At 37.3% G+C, this 19,951-nt stretch overlaps 3 protein-coding genes across 6 annotated transcripts in view; 2 read left to right on the forward strand and 1 right to left on the reverse strand.

The window, feature by feature from the left end:
* The window catches only part of LOC122011732 (phospholipase A-2-activating protein-like), a 28,706-nt gene extending 13,110 nt beyond the window's left edge, over nucleotides 1–15,596 (forward strand). Inside the window, exons 8-22 of one of the 3 annotated variants that reach the window (XM_042568104.1) lie at nucleotides 194–255; nucleotides 596–684; nucleotides 2,109–2,181; nucleotides 2,271–2,330; nucleotides 2,692–2,838; nucleotides 2,927–2,965; nucleotides 3,102–3,139; nucleotides 3,816–3,902; nucleotides 4,394–4,556; nucleotides 4,763–4,840; nucleotides 4,984–5,117; nucleotides 12,433–12,509; nucleotides 14,084–14,153; nucleotides 14,330–14,395; nucleotides 15,232–15,596. In XM_042568104.1, the coding sequence (XP_042424038.1) occupies nucleotides 194–255; nucleotides 596–684; nucleotides 2,109–2,181; nucleotides 2,271–2,330; nucleotides 2,692–2,838; nucleotides 2,927–2,965; nucleotides 3,102–3,139; nucleotides 3,816–3,902; nucleotides 4,394–4,556; nucleotides 4,763–4,840; nucleotides 4,984–5,117; nucleotides 12,433–12,509; nucleotides 14,084–14,153; nucleotides 14,330–14,395; nucleotides 15,232–15,366 (1,318 nt within the window). In that variant the 3' untranslated portion in view covers nucleotides 15,367–15,596. Of the gene's footprint in view, nucleotides 1–193; nucleotides 256–595; nucleotides 685–2,108; nucleotides 2,182–2,270; nucleotides 2,331–2,691; nucleotides 2,839–2,926; nucleotides 2,966–3,101; nucleotides 3,140–3,815; nucleotides 3,903–4,393; nucleotides 4,557–4,762; nucleotides 4,841–4,983; nucleotides 5,118–12,299; nucleotides 12,327–12,432; nucleotides 12,510–14,083; nucleotides 14,154–14,329; nucleotides 14,396–15,231 lie in introns of those variants that run through there. The other 2 variants (XM_042568106.1, XM_042568107.1) reach the window with 2 other exon arrangements.
* A 1,084-nt stretch (nucleotides 15,597–16,680) lies between these two features.
* LOC122008041 (putative calcium-binding protein CML19) lies at nucleotides 16,681–17,363 on the forward strand. The gene has a single exon (XM_042563616.1). It carries the CDS (start codon nucleotides 16,719–16,721, stop codon nucleotides 17,274–17,276), a length of 558 nt encoding a protein of 185 aa, XP_042419550.1. The 5' UTR covers nucleotides 16,681–16,718; the 3' UTR covers nucleotides 17,277–17,363.
* Nucleotides 17,364–17,422: 59 nt separating this feature from the next.
* Nucleotides 17,423–19,369, reverse strand: LOC122008042. Of its 2 annotated transcripts, XR_006119177.1 has the most exons (3): nucleotides 19,059–19,369; nucleotides 17,736–18,059; nucleotides 17,423–17,641 (listed from the first exon to the last, which is right to left on the reverse strand). XR_006119177.1 is itself a non-coding variant. In XM_042563617.1 (2 exons), exons 1-2 carry the CDS (start codon nucleotides 19,208–19,210, stop codon nucleotides 17,981–17,983), a joined length of 231 nt encoding a protein of 76 aa, XP_042419551.1. In that variant the 5' UTR covers nucleotides 19,211–19,364; the 3' UTR covers nucleotides 17,753–17,980. The 2 variants fall into 2 exon arrangements, 1 of the variants encoding a protein (XP_042419551.1); XM_042563617.1 differs by lacking the exon at nucleotides 17,423–17,641 and having other exon boundaries at nucleotides 17,753–18,059; nucleotides 19,059–19,364.
* Nucleotides 19,370–19,951: the final 582 nt, after the last annotated feature.

A 19,951-nucleotide genomic window follows, 5' to 3' on the forward strand; every position in this document is an offset into this window, starting at 1 on the left:
ATAAACATAATTTCCTTATTGAGTCAGGTGACATTTTATGACCTAATGGTTGTATACTTGTATGCAATTAATTTTGTTCACTTATTTCATAAGATAGTTTCATGAGCCAAAAATCGCAACTCTATATTATGCTTGTATATGTTGTTTCAACAATTCATTCAAGTTTGTTATTAATCTGGTAAATCTATCTCAGGAAGAAAGTTGGTGGCTATAACTTGACAGATCTTCCTGGTTTGGAGGCCTTGCAAGTTCCAGGTCTAATATCTTTTACATCCCAATTTTTGTTGAGCATAAATGATCTGCAGATTTATATTTTGCTTTTACTACAAAGTATATAAGTGCTACACCTTTATGTAAGCTTTTCTTCATTTTATGTTTCTTTGGTTATTGATGAAGTTACATTTATTGGGTCCAACTCTGACAAAATTTGTAAGTCATCAATCTACAGCAAAATGGCTTATTGGTGTTTAGGGATTCCTTACTGCTGCATGAAAATTATTTTATGCTATATGTTTTCTTGATTTATGGTCATGCTCACTCTTCCATATTTTGGTACCTAAGTTTGCCTTTTCCTTATGCCCATTGTTGTAAATAGGTACCAAGGAGGGACAGACGAAGATCATTAGAGAAGGTGATAATGGTGTTGCTTATTCTTGGAACTCCAAAGAGTTTAAATGGGACAAAGTATGCCTTTAGATAGAAGCTATACTTTTTTCCAGTTATTTTTACAAAGAATCATCTTTATTTGATTTTTTTTTTCAAATTAGTTCCCTATTTGTTTCACTATCTTATTCAATCCTGATGATAAATCTTGATGGAAATAGTAACCTAGGGATGCAATTTGGTTTAGCAGGTCATAAACAGGTTGGATTGTGTCTTGCTGACCCGCTACCTGTTTAATTCAACCAAAATTGACCTATTTAATAAATGGCCAAATTCTATGACCCACACATGTCTTGTTTACGACCCATTTAATTAAACAGGTTAGAAAGGTTATAAATGAGCCATGTAATATATTTATAATTAAATGAGTCATAAATGGGTTGAATGACACGACCCATTTAATAAACTCAAATAACTTTTAATTAGAAATAAGATACGAAATATTTTGTAATTATACAAAAACTTAAAATATAATCCTATACTTATATATTATAATATGCTAGTGTGATTGTGCACACGCGTTGCGTGTGTAATATAATAATATATAAATTATTTGGGTCTTTGAAAATCCGAATTTTTTGGATTTTCTAGTATCACCCTTATAAACCAAGAATTAATTATTCGGATAAGATTCGTCAGACCCATACAATAGTGACGATAGAGAATCCCAGCAACGGGCTTCCCTATGTAAAAAATTATTTTAATTTAATATTATACTTGTCTTAGTAAAAAAAACTAAAAAAAGTATATTTTTTAACATCGTCGGCCTAAAATATTTATAAAAGCTTCTTTGATCATAGTGTTGTCAATTTTAAGATATGGGACTAAAGAGAACTATATTTTTTTATATAAAATAATGAGAAAAATTTATAATAATACGTTGTAGCTGAGTCTCGAACTCTAGATCACTAATTGTTTCACTTGTGGAATTACTAATAAATCTTGGAATTATTTTTAGTGTAAATAGAAAAAAGGTAAATGCATTTTAGGCTTCACCAAAGTTAGTTAGTAAAAGGGGAAGATTTTTAATAAAATAGTAAGATATATATATATATATATGCTATTATACTATATATTTATAACTTAGCTGACATGATCTACTTATTTGTGGTTCATAAATAGGTTGACACTGACCTCTATATGACCTGAGACCTGAACTCAACTTGTTTTTTCTCAAACCCAAACTTGCAAAATTATGGATTGGGTTGGCCATGTCAACTTTTGCCACCCCGATAGTAACTATAAATATGTGGTAAAATTGTTGCAGGATTAACCAGAGTGACGATTCAAAGTCTGATATCACATATTTAAGTTCATTTCTCTTTAATGCTTACAGTTTGGTTCTATTGTTATGTGCTTAAGCACCTTTATTTTTACAGTTTTAATCAACATTTTGACCTGTTGCCACGTTGGTAAGCTCATATTTTTTCTTACTAAATGATCAGATTGGTGAACTAGTTGATGGGCCAGGAGAGGGCTCTAGTAATCAGGTCCTGGATGGTATACATTATGATTATGGTATGCTTCAGAGTCATATGTTTCAGATATTTGTGTTCAAATAGCATTTAGTTTTCTATCTCTAATGAAGTTCTAATTCTGGATTTCAGTTTTTGATGTTGATATTGAGGATGGTGAGCCTGCTCGTAAGTTGCCATATAATCGAACAGGTAAGTATTCTCAATGTCATAAAACAAATTAAAGCTTGGCTCATTTTTTTTCTATTTTTTTTTTCGGTTTTATATTTTCTACTTTACTATTGTTGGATAGTGCATTGTGGCCTTTTTCATATATTTCAAGATCATTTCCCTTTTTTTTTGTAGAAACATATGTAATATTCAATTTGAAATGTGATTGGTAAGAGTTTAGCATTAAGGTGAATCTGATGTTTTGTTAGGGCTGCTATCTGTTGCATCTGTTTTAACATATCTTTAGGAGGCACGTGTGCAACCTTTTCTGCTTCCCTTGTACATAACCTTCTCTTGTCCAATTGTCTTGTTTCCTCATTGTTATGGTACTGTTCTTTTGCAGATAATCCTTATACAGTTGCTGATAACTGGCTTTTGAAAGAAGGTCTGCCTCTTTCTTACCGCCAACAGATTGTGGAGTTTATACTGCAGAACACTGGGCAAAAGGATTTTTCGTTTGATTCATCTTTTCAGGATCCTTATACAGGCTGTATGAGAAGTCCTTATTCATTTACTATGTCTAATATTTGGATATAACTATTAGCTATTCAAGCTGAATTTGTTATTTTCTGTTTCAGCTCACGCATATGTTCCTGGACAATCATCTATTACACGAGGTTTGTGCATTTTACTTTGTGCATATGTATTTTGAATGAACTATGAGAATTATGGTACTTTCAACTTTTTACATGGATCATTCATATGATGCATTATTTTTTTCTAACGTGTGTTGTTATGCTTTGATTCCTGTAGGGGCTGAACCAGTACCATTTTTCAAGCATATTCCAAAGGTTTCTACTAGTTTTAATTGACTATGGATATGGTTGGATTGAAATCTCTGTTTGTCAATGCGCCTTGTTTTAGCCGATCTTAGTATAGGTGTTTCTTTATGGATCGCCATTTCAAATATTGCTCCTATTGGGCTTCTTATGCCAAGGTATGGATCGAATAATAAATATTCTTTTCCAGGTGGTTTGCGAGCTGCTGCTCGATCCATTAGTTATGAAATACATTAACTCTGTGCATTATCAATATAATCTATTAGTTATCTTTGTACATTGGCATCCACACCAATATTAATGAATGAAAAGCTTTTCCATTCCCTTCGACTTTGAATTACTTTGGAGCTAATTGGTATTATTTAATTTATAATGATAATAAAACTCTTCTGGGTGGCATGCATATGATAGTCACACAAACATACAAAGAAACACATACAAGCAGACACCTTATCTGATCTTTTATACTTAGGGATGCTCTATCCCTTTCTTAAAGGAAAAAACTCAGTAAAAACACTTGTTTGTCTCTCCCATGCTAATATTTATTTGTGGATATTGCTAACCTTATGTGTCACAACTGTTGTGAAAGCAATTTAGCTGATTGAGTGCCATCTTTGGTAGTTTGCTTGTGCAACGAGATAGTTCTTATGTTATGCAAGTTAATTTTTCTTTTTTCTTTTTTTTCTAGATAGGGATGCTTTACTTTGATTCGGCACAGTTTGATGGAATTCTAAAGAAGATTTCAGAATTCAATGAAGCATTCTTGACAGATGGGGTAATACTTATGCTGCTTGTTAGATTTTGTTTGTTCTGTAAGAATGCCAGTGCAAGTATTCTATGCATGCTGTGGTCATCTTATATCTTTTATGCATTCTTAATCTATTATATGATGCCAATGATCTGTCCTCCTGTGTGTGCTATGAAACTGATTGTAGTTGATGATCTCTTTACAATGTCAGATCTTTTTTACAATTATGTTAATCCTAGCATAATAGATGTTTGCTATTTGAACAACTGTGTTCTCTTTCACCTTGTACGTACTTATTAATTGTTAATATTTGTACGAATTAGACCAGTACAGGGCTTCATCTTTCTTTTTAAACAATTCAAGTAATTATGAATTGCACTTTCTCATGTCTTTTCTTTGTATCTGCAAGGGGTCTTTATCTTTTTCTACTTATTTGTTAGTTTCTTAGTATGATTGTACCCACTGTGTTTGTTTATCTTCATATACCTCACTTGTTTATTTTATTCTCGTTCTTTTAGGAGAACTCATTGTCATTTTCAGAGCTTGAGTTGTCAAGGCTCGCAGCTATAGTGAAAATTCTAAAAGATAAATCACAGTATAGTAGCAGTTCCTTTGCAGATGTTGACATAACTCTACTACTGAAGATATTAAAATCATGGCCAGTGCAAATGCTGTTTCCTGGTATTCCCTTTTTGTTTCTTAATGTGCATTCTTCTCTTGCATTTACTTAAAATGGATGTTATAAGCTTTCATTTCTCTGTCCTTTCTGTGATGTGTACATATAGGTACCGTACCTAGTTTCATAATTATCTTCCCTTCATAATTTGTTTTTTTAGCTTTATCCAGTTTTTCATGTGTATAAATGATCATTTGGTTTTGTCATGCAGGGATAGATATTTTGCGAATGATTGTCTTGCACCCTAATGGAGCTACTTTGTTTCATAAACACATTGAGAGTGAGAATGGTATGTATTATCAAAAAGTCTTCTTTCAGTTGCCTTCTTCATATGTACTAGTTGTTTGAGCTTGGGCATGCAAGCAATCACAAATTTTTGAGTGAAATTTTTGTAATTTTCAAGTTTGATGTTGGATGCCTATGTGCTCTCAGCTGTTCTGATGGAAGCATTAGCAAAAGTCACAACAACTCCTCAACCAGCAAATCTTTTAACCAGCATTCGGTTAATTACAAATCTTTTCAAGCATTCATGTTTCACGAAGTGGTTACAATCTCACTGTAGTCAGGTACAATTGTTTACTTAAGCATTAGTTCATAAAATATTGTTAGGTAATTCGTTGCTATTAGACTGGTTAAATGGTTGTAAGCACATGCATGATCATTTTGTGGAATCTATTGTTGGACATATGTTTGCCTAGATATGCCATAACATGCAGCTTGTAACTCCATATGCAGTTGGACAGTGGTGAAGCTAGGACCCTAGGGTCAATAGGGAAAATATTATTAAAGATTATAAAACAAAATTCAAAACTGTCAACAACAACAACCAGATCTTATCCCACTAGGTGGAGTCGACTAGAAATGAAATCATTTCATAAATACAAGTACTATAGCTATTCGATATGTGCATTTAAAATTCTTGTAATTTGAAAGTTATTATAAAAAATTGTTGTTGGATATTGTTTTTGTAATTGTTTGAGTCGTGAGTCGTGAACTTCGATTATTTAATTTGAAATTAGTTAAAAAATGATTCTATTGGAATTGAATTAAAAAAAAAAGTAGATCCGCTACCTTAACGACCCCCCTAGTGCTGGTCCCATGGATATAGAGGGAGGTAAATGCAGGTACACAAGCGTTAGGCTCATGGTGGGTAAACCCCGGGTAGTTAGTATTTGAGAATTGACCCTTGACTATTATGCTAGAGATGTCATGCACCCACTATCTGCGCTACGGCCTGGGGGCTGGAACCAAGATTTGAAGTGTCGAGCCGTGCCACTAGAAATCGTCGGAATTTACCGTTCCGGTAAGGAAGCGAAACCGGCACAGCAGGAGAACAAATTTTGCCTTCGTCATCCGCCCGTGATCGATGCCTCTACCAGCACCGGAAGTGTCCCGAGTGCTGCTCACGGGACTCGCAAGATCGCGGTGCTAGTACGGGTACTATTTCAAAAGAAAAAAGATTTAATTAATTTTAACAATTCCCAACTGAAAATGTAGTATTTTGAATAGGTTTTTATAAACCCTAATTAAATTATCCCTATAAAATATATAAAAAATATTTATTTATATTATAAAAAATTCTTTTTTACTATTTTAAATTTATTTAAAAATTCTAAAGAAATTCTAAAAAATTTCTGATAAATCATATTTATATTTTGATAATTTTTTATTATTATTTTATATTTTTTTTTGCTGTTTAATTGATATTTTGATTTTTTTACTATTTTAAATATATAAGATTTAAACTAATAATTAATTAAATGAATAAACAATTAATTTATATAATTATGATGTATCAATTTTAATTTGAGTAATTAATACATATTTAAAGAAAACTATATTTAATTATTTTTTCTAACCATATAAGTTGTTCAAACAACTTATATAAAATCAATTATTTTTAAATTATACATGTTCAAAGCAAAACCTAAAATCTCGTGTATCTCTAGGAACCACGAGTTAGGCCTTTATATAGAAAAGAAGAAATAAACCAAAAGACCAAACTACCCCTATACTTATTCTAACACTCCCCCTCAAGCTTGAGAATATAGATCATATACACCAAGCTTGTTACATATGTAGTCAATCCGAGGACCTCTAAGTGATTTAGTGAATATATCTGCTAGCTGATCATTTGAGTTGACAAAACTAGTAGATATTTCTCCAGATATGACTTTCTCTCTGACAAAGTGACAGTCAACTTCAATATGCTTTGTTCTCTCATGGAAGATTGGATTTGAGGCAATATGCATAGCAGCCTAGTTGTCACATATGAGTGACATTTGTATAACCTCTCCAAACCTTAGTTCCTGAAGCAATTATTTTAACCATATAAGTTCTTGACTAGCAATAGTCATAGCTCGATATTCTGCCTCTGCACTGGATCTTGCCACAACATTCTGTTTTTTTGCTTTTCCAAGAAACAAGGTTACCTCCGACAAATATACAAAATCCAGAAGTGGATTTTCTATCAGAGGGAGATCCTGCCCAATCTGCATCAGAATACCCCACAACTTGAGTATATCCTTCTTTTTCATATAGAAGACTCTTTCCTAGTACACCTCTGATATATCGAACAATGCGAGTCACGGCATCCCAATGTTCTTTGCATGGAGAGCTAAGAAACTGACTTACTACACTCACTGCAAATGAGATATCCGGACGAGTGACAGTAAGGTAGCTTAGTTTCCCTACCAATCGCCTATACCGTTCAGGATCTGAAAAAGGCTCCCCCTGATTTGGTAGGAGCTTGACATTAGGATTCATGGGATTGTCGACTATCTTTGAGTTTAACATTCCTGTTTCTTCCAAAATATTCATTGCATACTTCCTTTGGGATACAATGATCCCATCTTTAGACCGTGCCACTTCTATCCCTAGAAAATATTTGAGTTTGCCAAGATCCTTTGTCTGAAAATGTTTGAAAAGATGTTGTTTTACTTGTGAAATCCCAAGATGATCATTACCTGTGATGACAATATCATCAACATAAACCACTACATAGATGCAACCAGTAGACGAGTGACGATAAAAAACAGAATGATCAGCCTCGCTTCGAGTCATGTCAAACTGCTGAATTACGGTACTAAATCTACTGAACCATGCTCTGGGTGACTGCTTGAGACCATATAAAGATTTCCGCAAGCGACATACAAGACCAGAAGACTCCCCCTGAGCAACAAAACACGGAGGTTGCTCCATGTAGACTTCCTCGAGCAGGTCACCATGTAAGAATGCATTCTTGATGTCCAATTGATGAAGAGGCCAATGGCGAATTGCAGCAATAGACAGAAAAAGACGCACAGAAGACATCTTGGCAACAGGAGAAAAGGTGTCTCCATAATCCAATCCAAATACCTGAGTATAGCCTTTAGCGACAAGACGAGCCTTAAGCCGATCAACCGTGCCGTCTACACCAATTTTTACCGTAAACACCCATCGACAACCAACCACTGACTTTCCAGGAGGTAGAGGAACGAGATCCCAAGTCCCACTGCTCTGTAAGGCACTCATTTCATCAAGCATAGCCTGTTTCCATCCTGGATGAGCAAAGGCATCACCTTTGGAAACAGACGACAAGGAAGACAATAATAATAGGATGGGAAAGACGATGATAGCTTAAAGAAACATAGTGAGGAGAAGGATTACGAGTGGAACGATACCCTTTCAAGTGAGGAACATCGAGTCGGGAGATGGGACCGGAGGAAACGACGGGACTTGGCTCCAGATGTGCCCAGCAGTGTCGGTGTTGGTGGTGGCGGGCAGAGCAGAGGACGACGGATAAACCCGCAAAGGAGGAGACGAGGTTGGAGGTGATAGAGGCGCCTCCGGAGGGTAAAGATAGTCACCGGTGCGGTGGAGAGGGAGAAACCTCGGCCTGTGGGAAGGACCAAAAAAAAGAAACCGACTCAAAGAATGTGACATCAGCAGATAGGGGAATAACACTGTACCCTTTCTGAGACCGCGGGTACCCAAGGAAGACACACTTATGAGACCGAGGAGATAGTTTGTCAATGCCGGGATCAAGAGCATGAACAAAACAAATAGAACCAAAGACCCGAGGTGGTAGAGGATGAAGGGACTGATGTGGATAAAGTACCTGATGAGGTATTTTACCCTGGAGAGTGGATGAAGGCATCCGATTGATGAGATAACACGCAGTAAGTACGCATCACCCCAAAACTGATGAGGGACATGAGAATGGAGAAGAAGGGTCCGAGTGGTTTCAAGGAGATGACGATTCTTGCGTTCTGCAACCCCATTCTGTTGAGGGGTATGAGGGCAAGACGTGTGATGCAGCACACCATAAGATGTCAAGAAGGTACGAAACTGAGTAGACAAATACTCGCGTGCATTATCACTTTGTAAAGTTCGAAGGGAAGTACCAAATTGAGTTTTTATCTCAAGGAAAAAGGATTCAAAAATAGAAAACAATTCTGAACGATCCTTCATTAGATATAGATACAACGGGAAAAATCGTCTATAAAAGTAACAAAATACCTTGACCCCATTGTAGAAGAAACACGACTCGGACCCCAAACATCAGAATGAACCAAAGCAAAAGGAGACATAGCCCGACTCTCAATACGAGGAGAAAAAGAACTACGAACATGCTTGCCTAATTGACACGACGCACAAGATAAAGACTCTAAGTGAGAAAGACTAGGATGTAACTGTTTCAACTTATTAAGACCTGGATGTCCCAACTGAGCATGGATAAGAAGTGGAGATGCCGCCGCCGAACCAACAAAAGAGGCTTGTTGAAGCCGATATAGGCCATGAGATTCACATCCGAAGTCAATCATCCTCCCCGTACTCCGGTCCTGTAAGGAAACAGACGTGTTAGTAAAAGAAATGAACAATAGATTAAAAGGAGCGCCAGGAACATAAAGAACATTATGAATTGAAAGAGATGAAGAAGGATGAACAATACCAATACCCTGGGATTGAGTTTGGGAACCATTGGCCATGGTGACCATTGGTAAATTACCAGAAGTAGTGAGACAGGAAAAAAGAGATTTATTACCAGTGATATGATCGGTGGCCCCAGAATCAAGAACCCAAGGACCCGAAGAATGGGATATGCCAGCAAAGGAAGTACCAGCGTCTGCAATGGTAGCAGCAGAACCCGAAGCCTGTCGATCCTCAAACCATTTCAGAAAGTCAGTATAAGAAGGTGTTGAAGTCGAATCAGGTGTTAACTGTGAAGTGGAAGCTGAAGGAGCAACAGAACTCTGAACAATCTGAGCAGCACGAGGAGGACGACCATGTAGACTCTAGCATTTATCAATCGTGTGTCCCGGTCGGTGGCAATGATCACACCAAGGGCGTCCTTTGCCACCCTTGCGAGGTGGAGGTCCTTTGTGTCGAGAGACCAAAGCTGACGAGTCGACAGGAACAGAAGTCGTCAAGACTTTGGCCGGGACACGGAGAAGAGTTGCCCAGGTATTTTCCATGGTAGCTTCTGTGGGGCTGCCCAGGATCTGGTCACGGACATGAGAATAATCCGTGGGCAGACCATATAAAGCCAAAGACATAAAAAATTTCTTCCGATTTTCAAGCTCTTCAACAGGATCGGCCGCAGGTGGGAGCAGTTCATTGAAGTCACAAAGAAGGCTAGAAACTGAACCCAGATAAGTCGACATTGAATCCTTAATCTGATGGGCGCTGAGGATGGACATGAGATCTTCACAAACTTGATAGAGTCGCCGAGAGGTGTTTGTAAAGAGTTGTTGAGCTTGTGTCCAAACAGCTTTGCAGGTTTTGTGAGTACGGAAGACATTCCTAAGAGATGAATGGATGGTGGCTCGGATAATACAACATAACTGAGCGTCAACCTTCTTCCACAGAGGACGATCGGCGTCTTGAACATCTTCTTCAGTTTGAGTGAGATGTGTCTCATATCCCTGTCCAACAAGCCAAAGCTCAATGTGAGATGCCCAAGAAACATAATTCGTACCATCCAACTGTTCGGAAGAGAGAGGTGCAGTGATGTGGTTGGTAAAGATTGAGGTATCCGGCTTTGGAACGCCGGATGTAGCCATTAAGCAGGTTGGAAATTCCGGCTTTAGAACTGCAATCGGTCGAGGACAAGAGATGTGATAAACGGAGCTCGCTGCTAGGCCCGTTCCTTGAAACCCTATCTTTTGCAATTCCCTCTGGCGAGAGCAACAAGGAATCAAGGAAAGAAGGTAACTCACAACCGCCGGAAGTAATGCTGCTGGTTTCTCCTTGCAGCCTCTGCCTCCAAATCGGGAAAGGGCCGGAAGGTATTGCTTGTCAGCGACACCCAACCAGAGGCGCAGGCTGCTGAGACGACCGGAAAGAGCTCACGGGATCAGAGTTTGGGAAGAGAGGCTGCGTGCGGCGCTGGAACAGGTGAGGGGGCGACGGGAAGAATCGCCAGTGCTGGCCACACGCCTGGACAGACGGAGTTGGGCGGAAGCGGCTCACCTCGAAACTCTGAGAAAGCGTGCGCCGACACCGATCGAGGCAGCGAAGAAAGCTGCTGGCCAGTGGCGAGGAAGAAGAAGAAAGCCGGCGGTGGTGGGAGTTGTCGCGAGCCCTAACCGCACGATCGAGGAAGAGGTCGATGCCAGTTGGCGCCGGTGAGAACTCGCGCGGAAGGAGGCGACACGAGGAAGGAAGCGGCGCTCGAGAACTCGCGTCGCGCCGAGAAAGAGAACTCGCGTCGCGCGGCGCGGCAGAAAGAAAAAAAGGAGTTCGGCGCGGGGAAGAAAAAAAAGAAATTAGGGTTTTGGCTCTGATACCATGTTCAAAGCAAAACCTAAAATCTCGTGTATCTCTAGGAACCACGAGTTAGGCCTTTATATAGAAAAGAAAAAATAAACCAAAAGACCAAACTACTCTAACAATACACAATAAACATATTTATCTAATAATTATTATATATAAATAAAAAATATACTGAAACTGTATCAACACACGATATGGTTTCGAGTCTGAGACTGAAACTTTGGCTGAAACTATATTAAATCATGTATTGTCAATTGCTTTCAACAATAGGATAACCAATCCTAGTCCACTCAAGTCGTAGTGACATCAATGTGATTGAAGTGACAAAGTTAAAACTAGATAAAGCAAAAGCAAATTATATAAAAGACATTTATATAGCATACTAGATTTTAGAAAAATAGAATTTTTTCTGGGCAAAATTTGCATATGCAACCTACACTATCTTGTAATGCATATTGTTTTGTTTCTTAATTTAACACTCCATAGAACTAAAGATGGCATTCAAAACACAAAAGTAAATAATTTATGTAAGGTAATATTAAATGAATGAGAGAAAAATATTGCTGCAACCACAAGAATCCAAGACTATAATGTGGGATGCAAGTGAAAATACATTATGACCTACTGTACTTGGGGAAAACAAGTTTATAGGTCATTGGGGGCAAATGAGATAGATTCAATTAAATTATGTTCATTGTTTACTTTGGGTAAAATTTTTAGATTCACTATTTGATAAAGTATTTATACCCTTTTTATATTTTGTGGGGTCTGGTAGATGCAATTGCACTCAATGGGTATTACTTAAATCTCCCCATGATTGGACAACATTAGAAGCCTACTCAATTTTGTGTGATGTTGTAAGAATGCCACATGCTTATCTTCCCAGGAGACTATTTTATTCAACAGTTTGTAGAGTTTCAGAACACTTGTAAATATGATTGTAAATCAAAATTAGATGCTGGCCTATGCATAATAAAATACTTTTTAATCAGGAAATTGAATAGAGTTGAATGCATGTGTCTCCCTCAGAAAAAATAGAGATGCATGTGGTATGTGAAAGCTTTGAATCTATTTTCCTGTTTGGTCATTATTTTTAATGGGGTTTATCATTCTATGTTTTCCCAGGTTTTAGATGCTATATCAAGTTGCCGGTCATCCTTTAACAAGAATGCACATTTATGTTATGCCACATTGATATTGAAGTAAGTCTTAGACTCAACTTTATGGATTTAATGATGCAGTTTTTGTACGTCAATTTGGTTTGGAAAAAAAAACTAAAGGAGTTATGGTTGTTTGAGATACCTTTTGACTATAAAAGACCTTTCCTTTTATTTGTTACTGGTGTGATGTGAACTCAGAGTCACAAAGCGTTCTTTAGATGAATCATACATTATTTTTGGCGTGGAGGGATTTTATACGCAATCTTTCTCTAATTTTACGTCCAGTTCAACTAGATGCCCAATGTGGGCAAATAGTTATAGGGAGTTGCTTAGATGCTAGCCTGGTTTAAGATAGGCATAAATATGCATGCTCATCTTATATTACCTCCATGAGTTTGACAATGTGCATATGTGAACAAATGGAGCAAAAACTGAAAAGAAAAAAAAAACCTTCAATTTTTTATTTTTTTTAAAAAACATGATACATTTCTTTGCTTGACAAATGGAGCAAAAACTGAAAAGAAAAAAAAAAAAGAAAACCTCGAATTTTTTATTTTTTAAAAAAACATGGTACATTTCTTTGCTTGACAATGTAATATGCTGTGACAAACTACTACCTAAATGTTGTTGCATTTGTGTAGATTTTATCCAAACCATCTATATTTGCACAATATCTATTTCCCTAGCTGTTTCTCCATTGGACGAAGATTATCAACAGGCCACGGGGTTGCTAGTTATGGAGTCATGACTCATCACACAATATGACATTTGACTGTCATATTCTTTTGGCAATTGTTCATAAAGGAATGGGGAGAGGGGCTAGCAAAGATTGTCAGAGCTGATCCTTAAAAGAGTAACTAGTGGGGTTGAGCTTTGGTGGCACTTGGACCAGCAGGAGGGTTTGCAGGATAAGAATTGTGTGTATGTTCATCCACAACGATGAGTGGGAATTAATGCCTAGAGCTCTCATTTATATGTTTTCACTTTCACATGCCTAGGTGGTCTAAACTTGTATACCAATCTTGTTTGCATAAGGCTGGTTCACTAAGCTTGAGATGCAACCATGATGGGGTGGGTCTAGGGTCTAATTCTCAGTTCTAGTGCCTATCTAACTCTGTGATAACGGACTATGAGATCTTACAAATTACAGAAAATTTTTTAAGATTAGAAGAAAGAAATATCTTCTATTTTAAGAAAAAAATTGAAACTAGGAATACGTACTTCAACAATGGAAAACAAAAGTGAATGGTGGAAGTATATACCTCTCCATAGTAAACTTTATAGTTTGTAATCATGATTTGTATGTCAAAGGAAGAGCGGCGAGACTAGTTCAAAAAGGAACATTGTAGCTTTTGAGAAATGTTTGATTCTTATGACCCCTTTAGCTCCAATGCCTTCATATATTTCTCTCTTGTTTGTGTATTTCCCTTTTTGTTCAACTGTTCAACTGAGTAGTTAGATTCTATTTAACTTTACTATAAGCTAAATTCAAATCTTAGTAATCCTTGAATGACTTTTAGATATTTCCTTTTTGGTATTGAAACTTGTTTATTGAAAAAGAATTACTTTCTGTGTGTTAATTAAAAATATTCCTTTTCTCCCTAAATTTTGTTCAGTTATACTGTGCTTTTAGTTGAGGCAAAGGACAAAGAAGGCCAGGCTCAAGTTCTCTCTGCTGCTCTTGAAGTACGACTAAGCGATTTACTTCATAAATAACCTTGATACATCTCGGTTACGCTTCCATCATGAGATTATATGCTGTTAAAACGCTGCTCATGCAGAAACATTTACTTATTTTAGCTGTTCTTTTAGCTTATGCAAGTGACTCTGTTATGTTTGTCAATCTTTTTGATGCATTGCAGATTGCAGAGGATGGAAATCAAGATGCTGATGCAAAATTTAGAGCACTTGTTGCTATTGGTACACTCGTATCCTTTTGGAAATTTATGTGATCCGTGCACTCTGAGCTCTGGTGCTTTAATTGTTTGTTTTCCCGTTAGCTTTTAGGTAATAACTGGATGAGACTACATTATGGAAGCATGGGATTATAAGTATATGTCGCACACAAAACAATTTCACAGTAGCCTTTCACGACCATGTCTTTTTAGAAGTCTCTTTGCAAGATCTTTTGATTGGTTGTGAGCCTCTGGTCAAATCCAATATAAAAATGTTCTCCTTCGAATCTAATAAGGAAAAGATGAAATGTTGGTCCAGTTCCTTCTTATGGTCAATTGTCTTACCCTCTTCCAACTATTTGTTTTAATCTACTTGTCATTTCATTTGCAATCTAAACGTCTTATGGTTCCTTCTTAATCTGCTTGTTTGCTAATGCCCATAGTGAGTCTGACACTCCAAATTACCTAGTGGCAGTTTCACACTGAAATTTGTTTAAATTCATGGCCAACTCTTTTGTAAACTCCTAGTTGACCTACCTATTTTTATGGTCACATAAGGTAGCATTCTCCATTTTTGTACTGTCTCCAGAAGTCAGTTCAAGTTGTTGATTCCTCATCCAAGGGCTTGATGAAATAAAAGGAAAAGAGGCCTTATTATCTCACATGCTACATTTTTTTTGCTTGCATCACCATGCTATTGACGCGTCATATACCATCTTATTGCCGCAGATTTAGCTAAACCAATATGACTTTCTGCTGTTCTCTTTGAAGGAGCAAGTAGCCTTTTGCTCACTGAAGCACTGTACTTTTTTTTGGTCATGTGGTATTCTGCAAGATGTAAAGCAAAAAATTTACCTTAACTATCTCAGATGTTAAATGGTCTCGTGAAGTCAATTGCAATCGACTTTGATGTCCTCAGCATAGCTAAAGAAGCAAAGAATTCGAAGGAATCAAAGCTCGCTGAAGTTGGAGCTGACATCGAGATGGTTATTAACTCGAAGTAACAGTGACTGAGCAGGCGGTACTGTTGTGTTCTACTTGCATTACATTATTTAGTCCACAAGATAGGATTCTGACTTGTTGATTTATATCTCGTATATTCGGAATTTTGTACACAAGGGAGGAGAGCTAATGCTTTTGGTATTAACTAGCTATTAAAAAAAAGAACATGGTGCGACTTTATCGAACTAAACTTTGGAAATTCCATTTAAACATATTTTATAGTTATTTGAAACCTGTATTGCAAACGTGGCAGCTTGATGCTGCAGGACCATCAACGTTAATTATCTGCCCGTATAAAATTCATGGAAATTATGATGATTTAGGATTTTTCTGATGTTTCTTTGGTCCATTGAATCTGATTCGTATTCTTTCCGAATTCGTTATCTTTAACCTATTGAAGATAAATAATCGTTATGTAAATAACGACATATCTAATTAAATATGACGTCTGCCCAATAAATAAATCCAATAAATATGAAGATATTCCAGATTATCAATTAGAAAGGCTGATTCGACTGACACTCAGCTCAGACGATTATTCTTACAGTGATCACATGGAGAATTAAATGAAAGAAGAATTTACCTGACGATTTCCTTGGATACCTAAAAAAGCATGTTTCCGGCAGATTTGATCCGGTGTATTTTGCGCTTTACTGGATTAGATTTTGAATGATTTTATCGTGCAGTCTTTGCGACACAGAAGAGCGAGCAAGAACTTGGGGAGGACGAATTGGGTCGCCGTCAATTTAAATAAGATGCTCAGTTTAACGAGCTAGTGAGATTTATCTTTGAAATTTATAATATGTGAAATATTTATTTTTGAAAATTATAATGTTCCAATATCACTTTAATTTGAATCAAATTGAACTCTTCTTCCTCCTGTTATCTGCCGTTCCTTTCAGCAATTCTTAGGAAATCTCCATATATCTAACTTTACTGTAGTTCAAATCTCCATCTACTACTCGTGGTCCCTGTTGTTTTCTCCAGGAACCAATAAAGAGGTAGAAGAAAATTTCAGGAACCTCACAAGTACCTACTAACGACCAATCTCCTTCGTGCTAAATCCAGAAAAAAATAAAAGAAAGAGAATAAAAGCATCGGTTTCCACAGACCAGTGCCGAAGGATCAATTCTTTCCTCTAAAGACTAAAGCCATACGCCAAGAAGAGACCTATAGCTACTTTGGTGGCCTTCTAGGAAACCGTCAGGAAATTTCCTAACATTCAATTCTCTCAATTAACGTGACTTGTGCATCTATCTAAGCAACTCTCTCCTTTTGATCTGCTTCGTATCTTTTCTTCCATATTTATAGTCGTCGCTCATCTGAATTAGCTACTTCATCTCATGTTCACACCATGGCCAGTGTGGTTGCGTCTAAAGCGTCAAAATGGTTCTCTCTCAAGAGATCCAAGCTGAGACTATTTGTCCCTCACCTGCCATCCTCCCCCGTTGCCGTTCCTTGCTCACCATCAAGTAGTAGAGATAGAACGAGTGAGTTATGGGAGGTCTTCAAACACTTTGATCGGGATAGGGACGGGAGGGTCTCCTACGCGGAACTAAGGGCCTCGTTTGACTTGCTGGGGGAAGAGATGCCGGCGGCAGCGGCCCAAGCTGTCATTGCCGACTTGGACTCCGATGGCGACCAACTTTTGGACTTTGAGGACTTCGTTAGATTAGTAGAGGGGGAGGGGGAGAAGATCGAGATCAAAGATGATGAGGAACTTAAGAAGGTGTTCGAGATGTTTGAGGTGGTGAAGGGGTCAGGAAGGATCACACCCAGGGGGTTGAAAACAATGCTAAGTAGGCTCGGCGACGAGAGGTCAATCAAGGAGTGCAAAACCATGATAGGAGCATATGACCTTGATGGAGATGGCGAGCTCAATTTCCATGAGTTCTACCAGATGATGACATAGATAAAATAATCAGTAAGTCGATGCATATTGTATCCATCCATGTCAACAAGTCTGAAATTAATTGTATCCAAGTTTCGGGTTTTATCATCGATTCGTTTGCGAATCCAATTATCCAAATGGTGTGCGTGTTCATCTCTAATGGTTTCCAAAACTAAAACATCTTGAACAATAACGCGATAACAAATTTTAATCAACATTCTGCTCATAATTATTAAATAAAAGAACTTTCAACCATGCTCTTAAACAATAAAGCAGGAAGTTGACACTCACCGCCGAATGCCCTCAGAGATGACAGCATGCTGACTGATAGTATGATCGCTCTGGTTTGGGTGGATGCTGACTGATTGTACAATTACAATACACCTCTGAGAACACAAAATTCCAAATATTACATGATAAAAATATTCAGAGGCAATCCCAGCTAAAGAAAACAAAAATAATCTTAGAAAAATGCATTACTTGAATTCTTCAATAGGTATTTCTGTCTATGCACCTGGAAGAAGAATGAATTGATACTTGGAAGTAACATCCCCATACTGAGGCAGTCAAGTTACAGTGAGCTAGCTGGTTGCCAACACTAGCAAGAAAATATTTGATTTTTCATGAAAAACATTATTTGTATGACCAAGATTCAAACAACACAAACATGTACATATGTTGGCTTATGCCTGATTTCTAAACAATCGTCAAAAGAAAATGATATTCTAATGCTTCTCATCCTTCGGAGTTTCTTTTTTAGGAATCTGAGAATCCAACTCCTTGGCGGATGATCGCTCCATGGTCCTGCGACAAACAAAAGAAGAAGAGGAGGTCCAACACATTAGGTTTTGCAGCGGCCACATATTCTTATGCTTTGCGTGTGAAAAATTTTATTTAGATGTTTAGAAAATGCTACCCACACACATTATGAGTAACTTTTTTTTCTTAATTTTGAATTGCCTTAAGTTATTGATTGTAGAATATCAACTTAACAGATGTTTGCAATTATTCAAGAACGGATAAATATATAAGAAAAAAAACTGCATTTTAACAAAATGTATGAATAGCAAAAAGAAAGGCTTCTGTAAGTTAGAGAGCAAATGGAGCAACCTACTGCACAGGTATATGAATTTCACACGATTTGTGCCTGCATATTGAAAAGGCATTGTTCCTATGTCCGAGAACCAAAAAGCAAAAGTTTATACTAAAAAGTTGTTCATCCAATCATAGAGTTTAATGTTGTGAATTGTGATTGAAATTCATTATTATAACTGCTTGAAAGATACTACCTTGGTTTTGTACTCTCCTACTTCCTGTGCATTTTCAACAAGAGAGAATAAATATCATAAAACTAGTAGCTAGTTCATGATTCTGTCCTGCTTCTTAACATCTAGATTAAGCGACACAAAATGGATGATAATATCGTCAAAATATTTTCTATCAGGATTCTCAATTGCGTTCAATAATATGCAGGGAATTTATCCAACAATTTCCTGATCATAAATTAGTGTGCATCTTACATCAGGTCGATGAATAGCACCCTCAACTCATCACTCTGAAATCGGAACACAAATTCAAATAAGAAAATTCTAAAGAAAATGTTTTTTTTTCTTAAAAAAAAATCAACTAACCAATGAAGACTGATATCGAAGCAAAAATAAAGCGTGGTCGCGTAACCAATTAAATTAAAAAGAGGTTAAAAATTTTGATTCTTTGAACCAAAAGATAATTACTACCAGAAGCTTTATACCAACAGAAAGGTAGCAGAGAAAAACGAGAAGAGAAGATTAAGCGCGAGCTTACTTGGCAGTGGAGGCGGTTTCTTCTTCGAGCCAATTTCGGATCTGGCGGAGGTTGCGGCGGAAGATGGCGGCAGACTGCCTAGCATCCGTGCGGAAAAGAAGGATGGCGGCGCCGACGCCCACCACCGTCACAATGAAGTTGGTCAACGCCATCTCCCAGCTGAAATCTCAGAATGAACTAATCTCAAGCGATAAGGATTTCTCGAGGAAAACCCTAACCTTGAACTGCGAAGAGCAGAAGCCCTTTCAAGGAAAAGCTTCGCCTTGCGACGGAAGATGCCCTAGCGAAGAGAAGCTACGAGGCAACGATCACAGCCGTTTATTGGGCCCATTTTGTTTGTTCTAAAGCCACATATGGAAATTGGCCCATCAGCCCACCCTGGTTGGGCTTCGAACCCTATTTCGACATTGTAGCGTTGAGTGTTGGGTATGGTTCCAATTGGACCGGGTTCGGGATCTATCGGTTTTCTTGGTTCCAATTGGACCGGGTTCCAATTGGACCGGGCTCAAATCAATCTCAACTTCTCAACTCACGTTTATTCGCGGTTTCTTCTTTTCTCTCGCTCTCTGTCGTCGTCATTTGCTCTGATAATTTTTCTGTCGTTTACTTAGAGCTTTTGTTTTGTATCGATTGTTGCAAAGGTATAGTGAGCAGACTCTACTTTCTTAATAGTCAAAGATTCATCTGGCATTGAAAATTAATGTCATTATATATGTTTCGCTAAATAGCTCGATTCTTGATTATTCTAAATCAAGCTCGATCTTTGGGAAAACAGCGGACGATAATTTGTTCTTGGAAAAATAAACTCGATCTAATTTAGGCATTTCAAATCATGGAAATTATATATATATATATATATATATATATATATATATATATATATATATATCAGT

Source organism: Zingiber officinale, chromosome 8A (genome assembly GCF_018446385.1).
Source record: "Zingiber officinale cultivar Zhangliang chromosome 8A, Zo_v1.1, whole genome shotgun sequence".
NCBI lineage: Eukaryota > Viridiplantae > Streptophyta > Magnoliopsida > Zingiberales > Zingiberaceae > Zingiber > Zingiber officinale.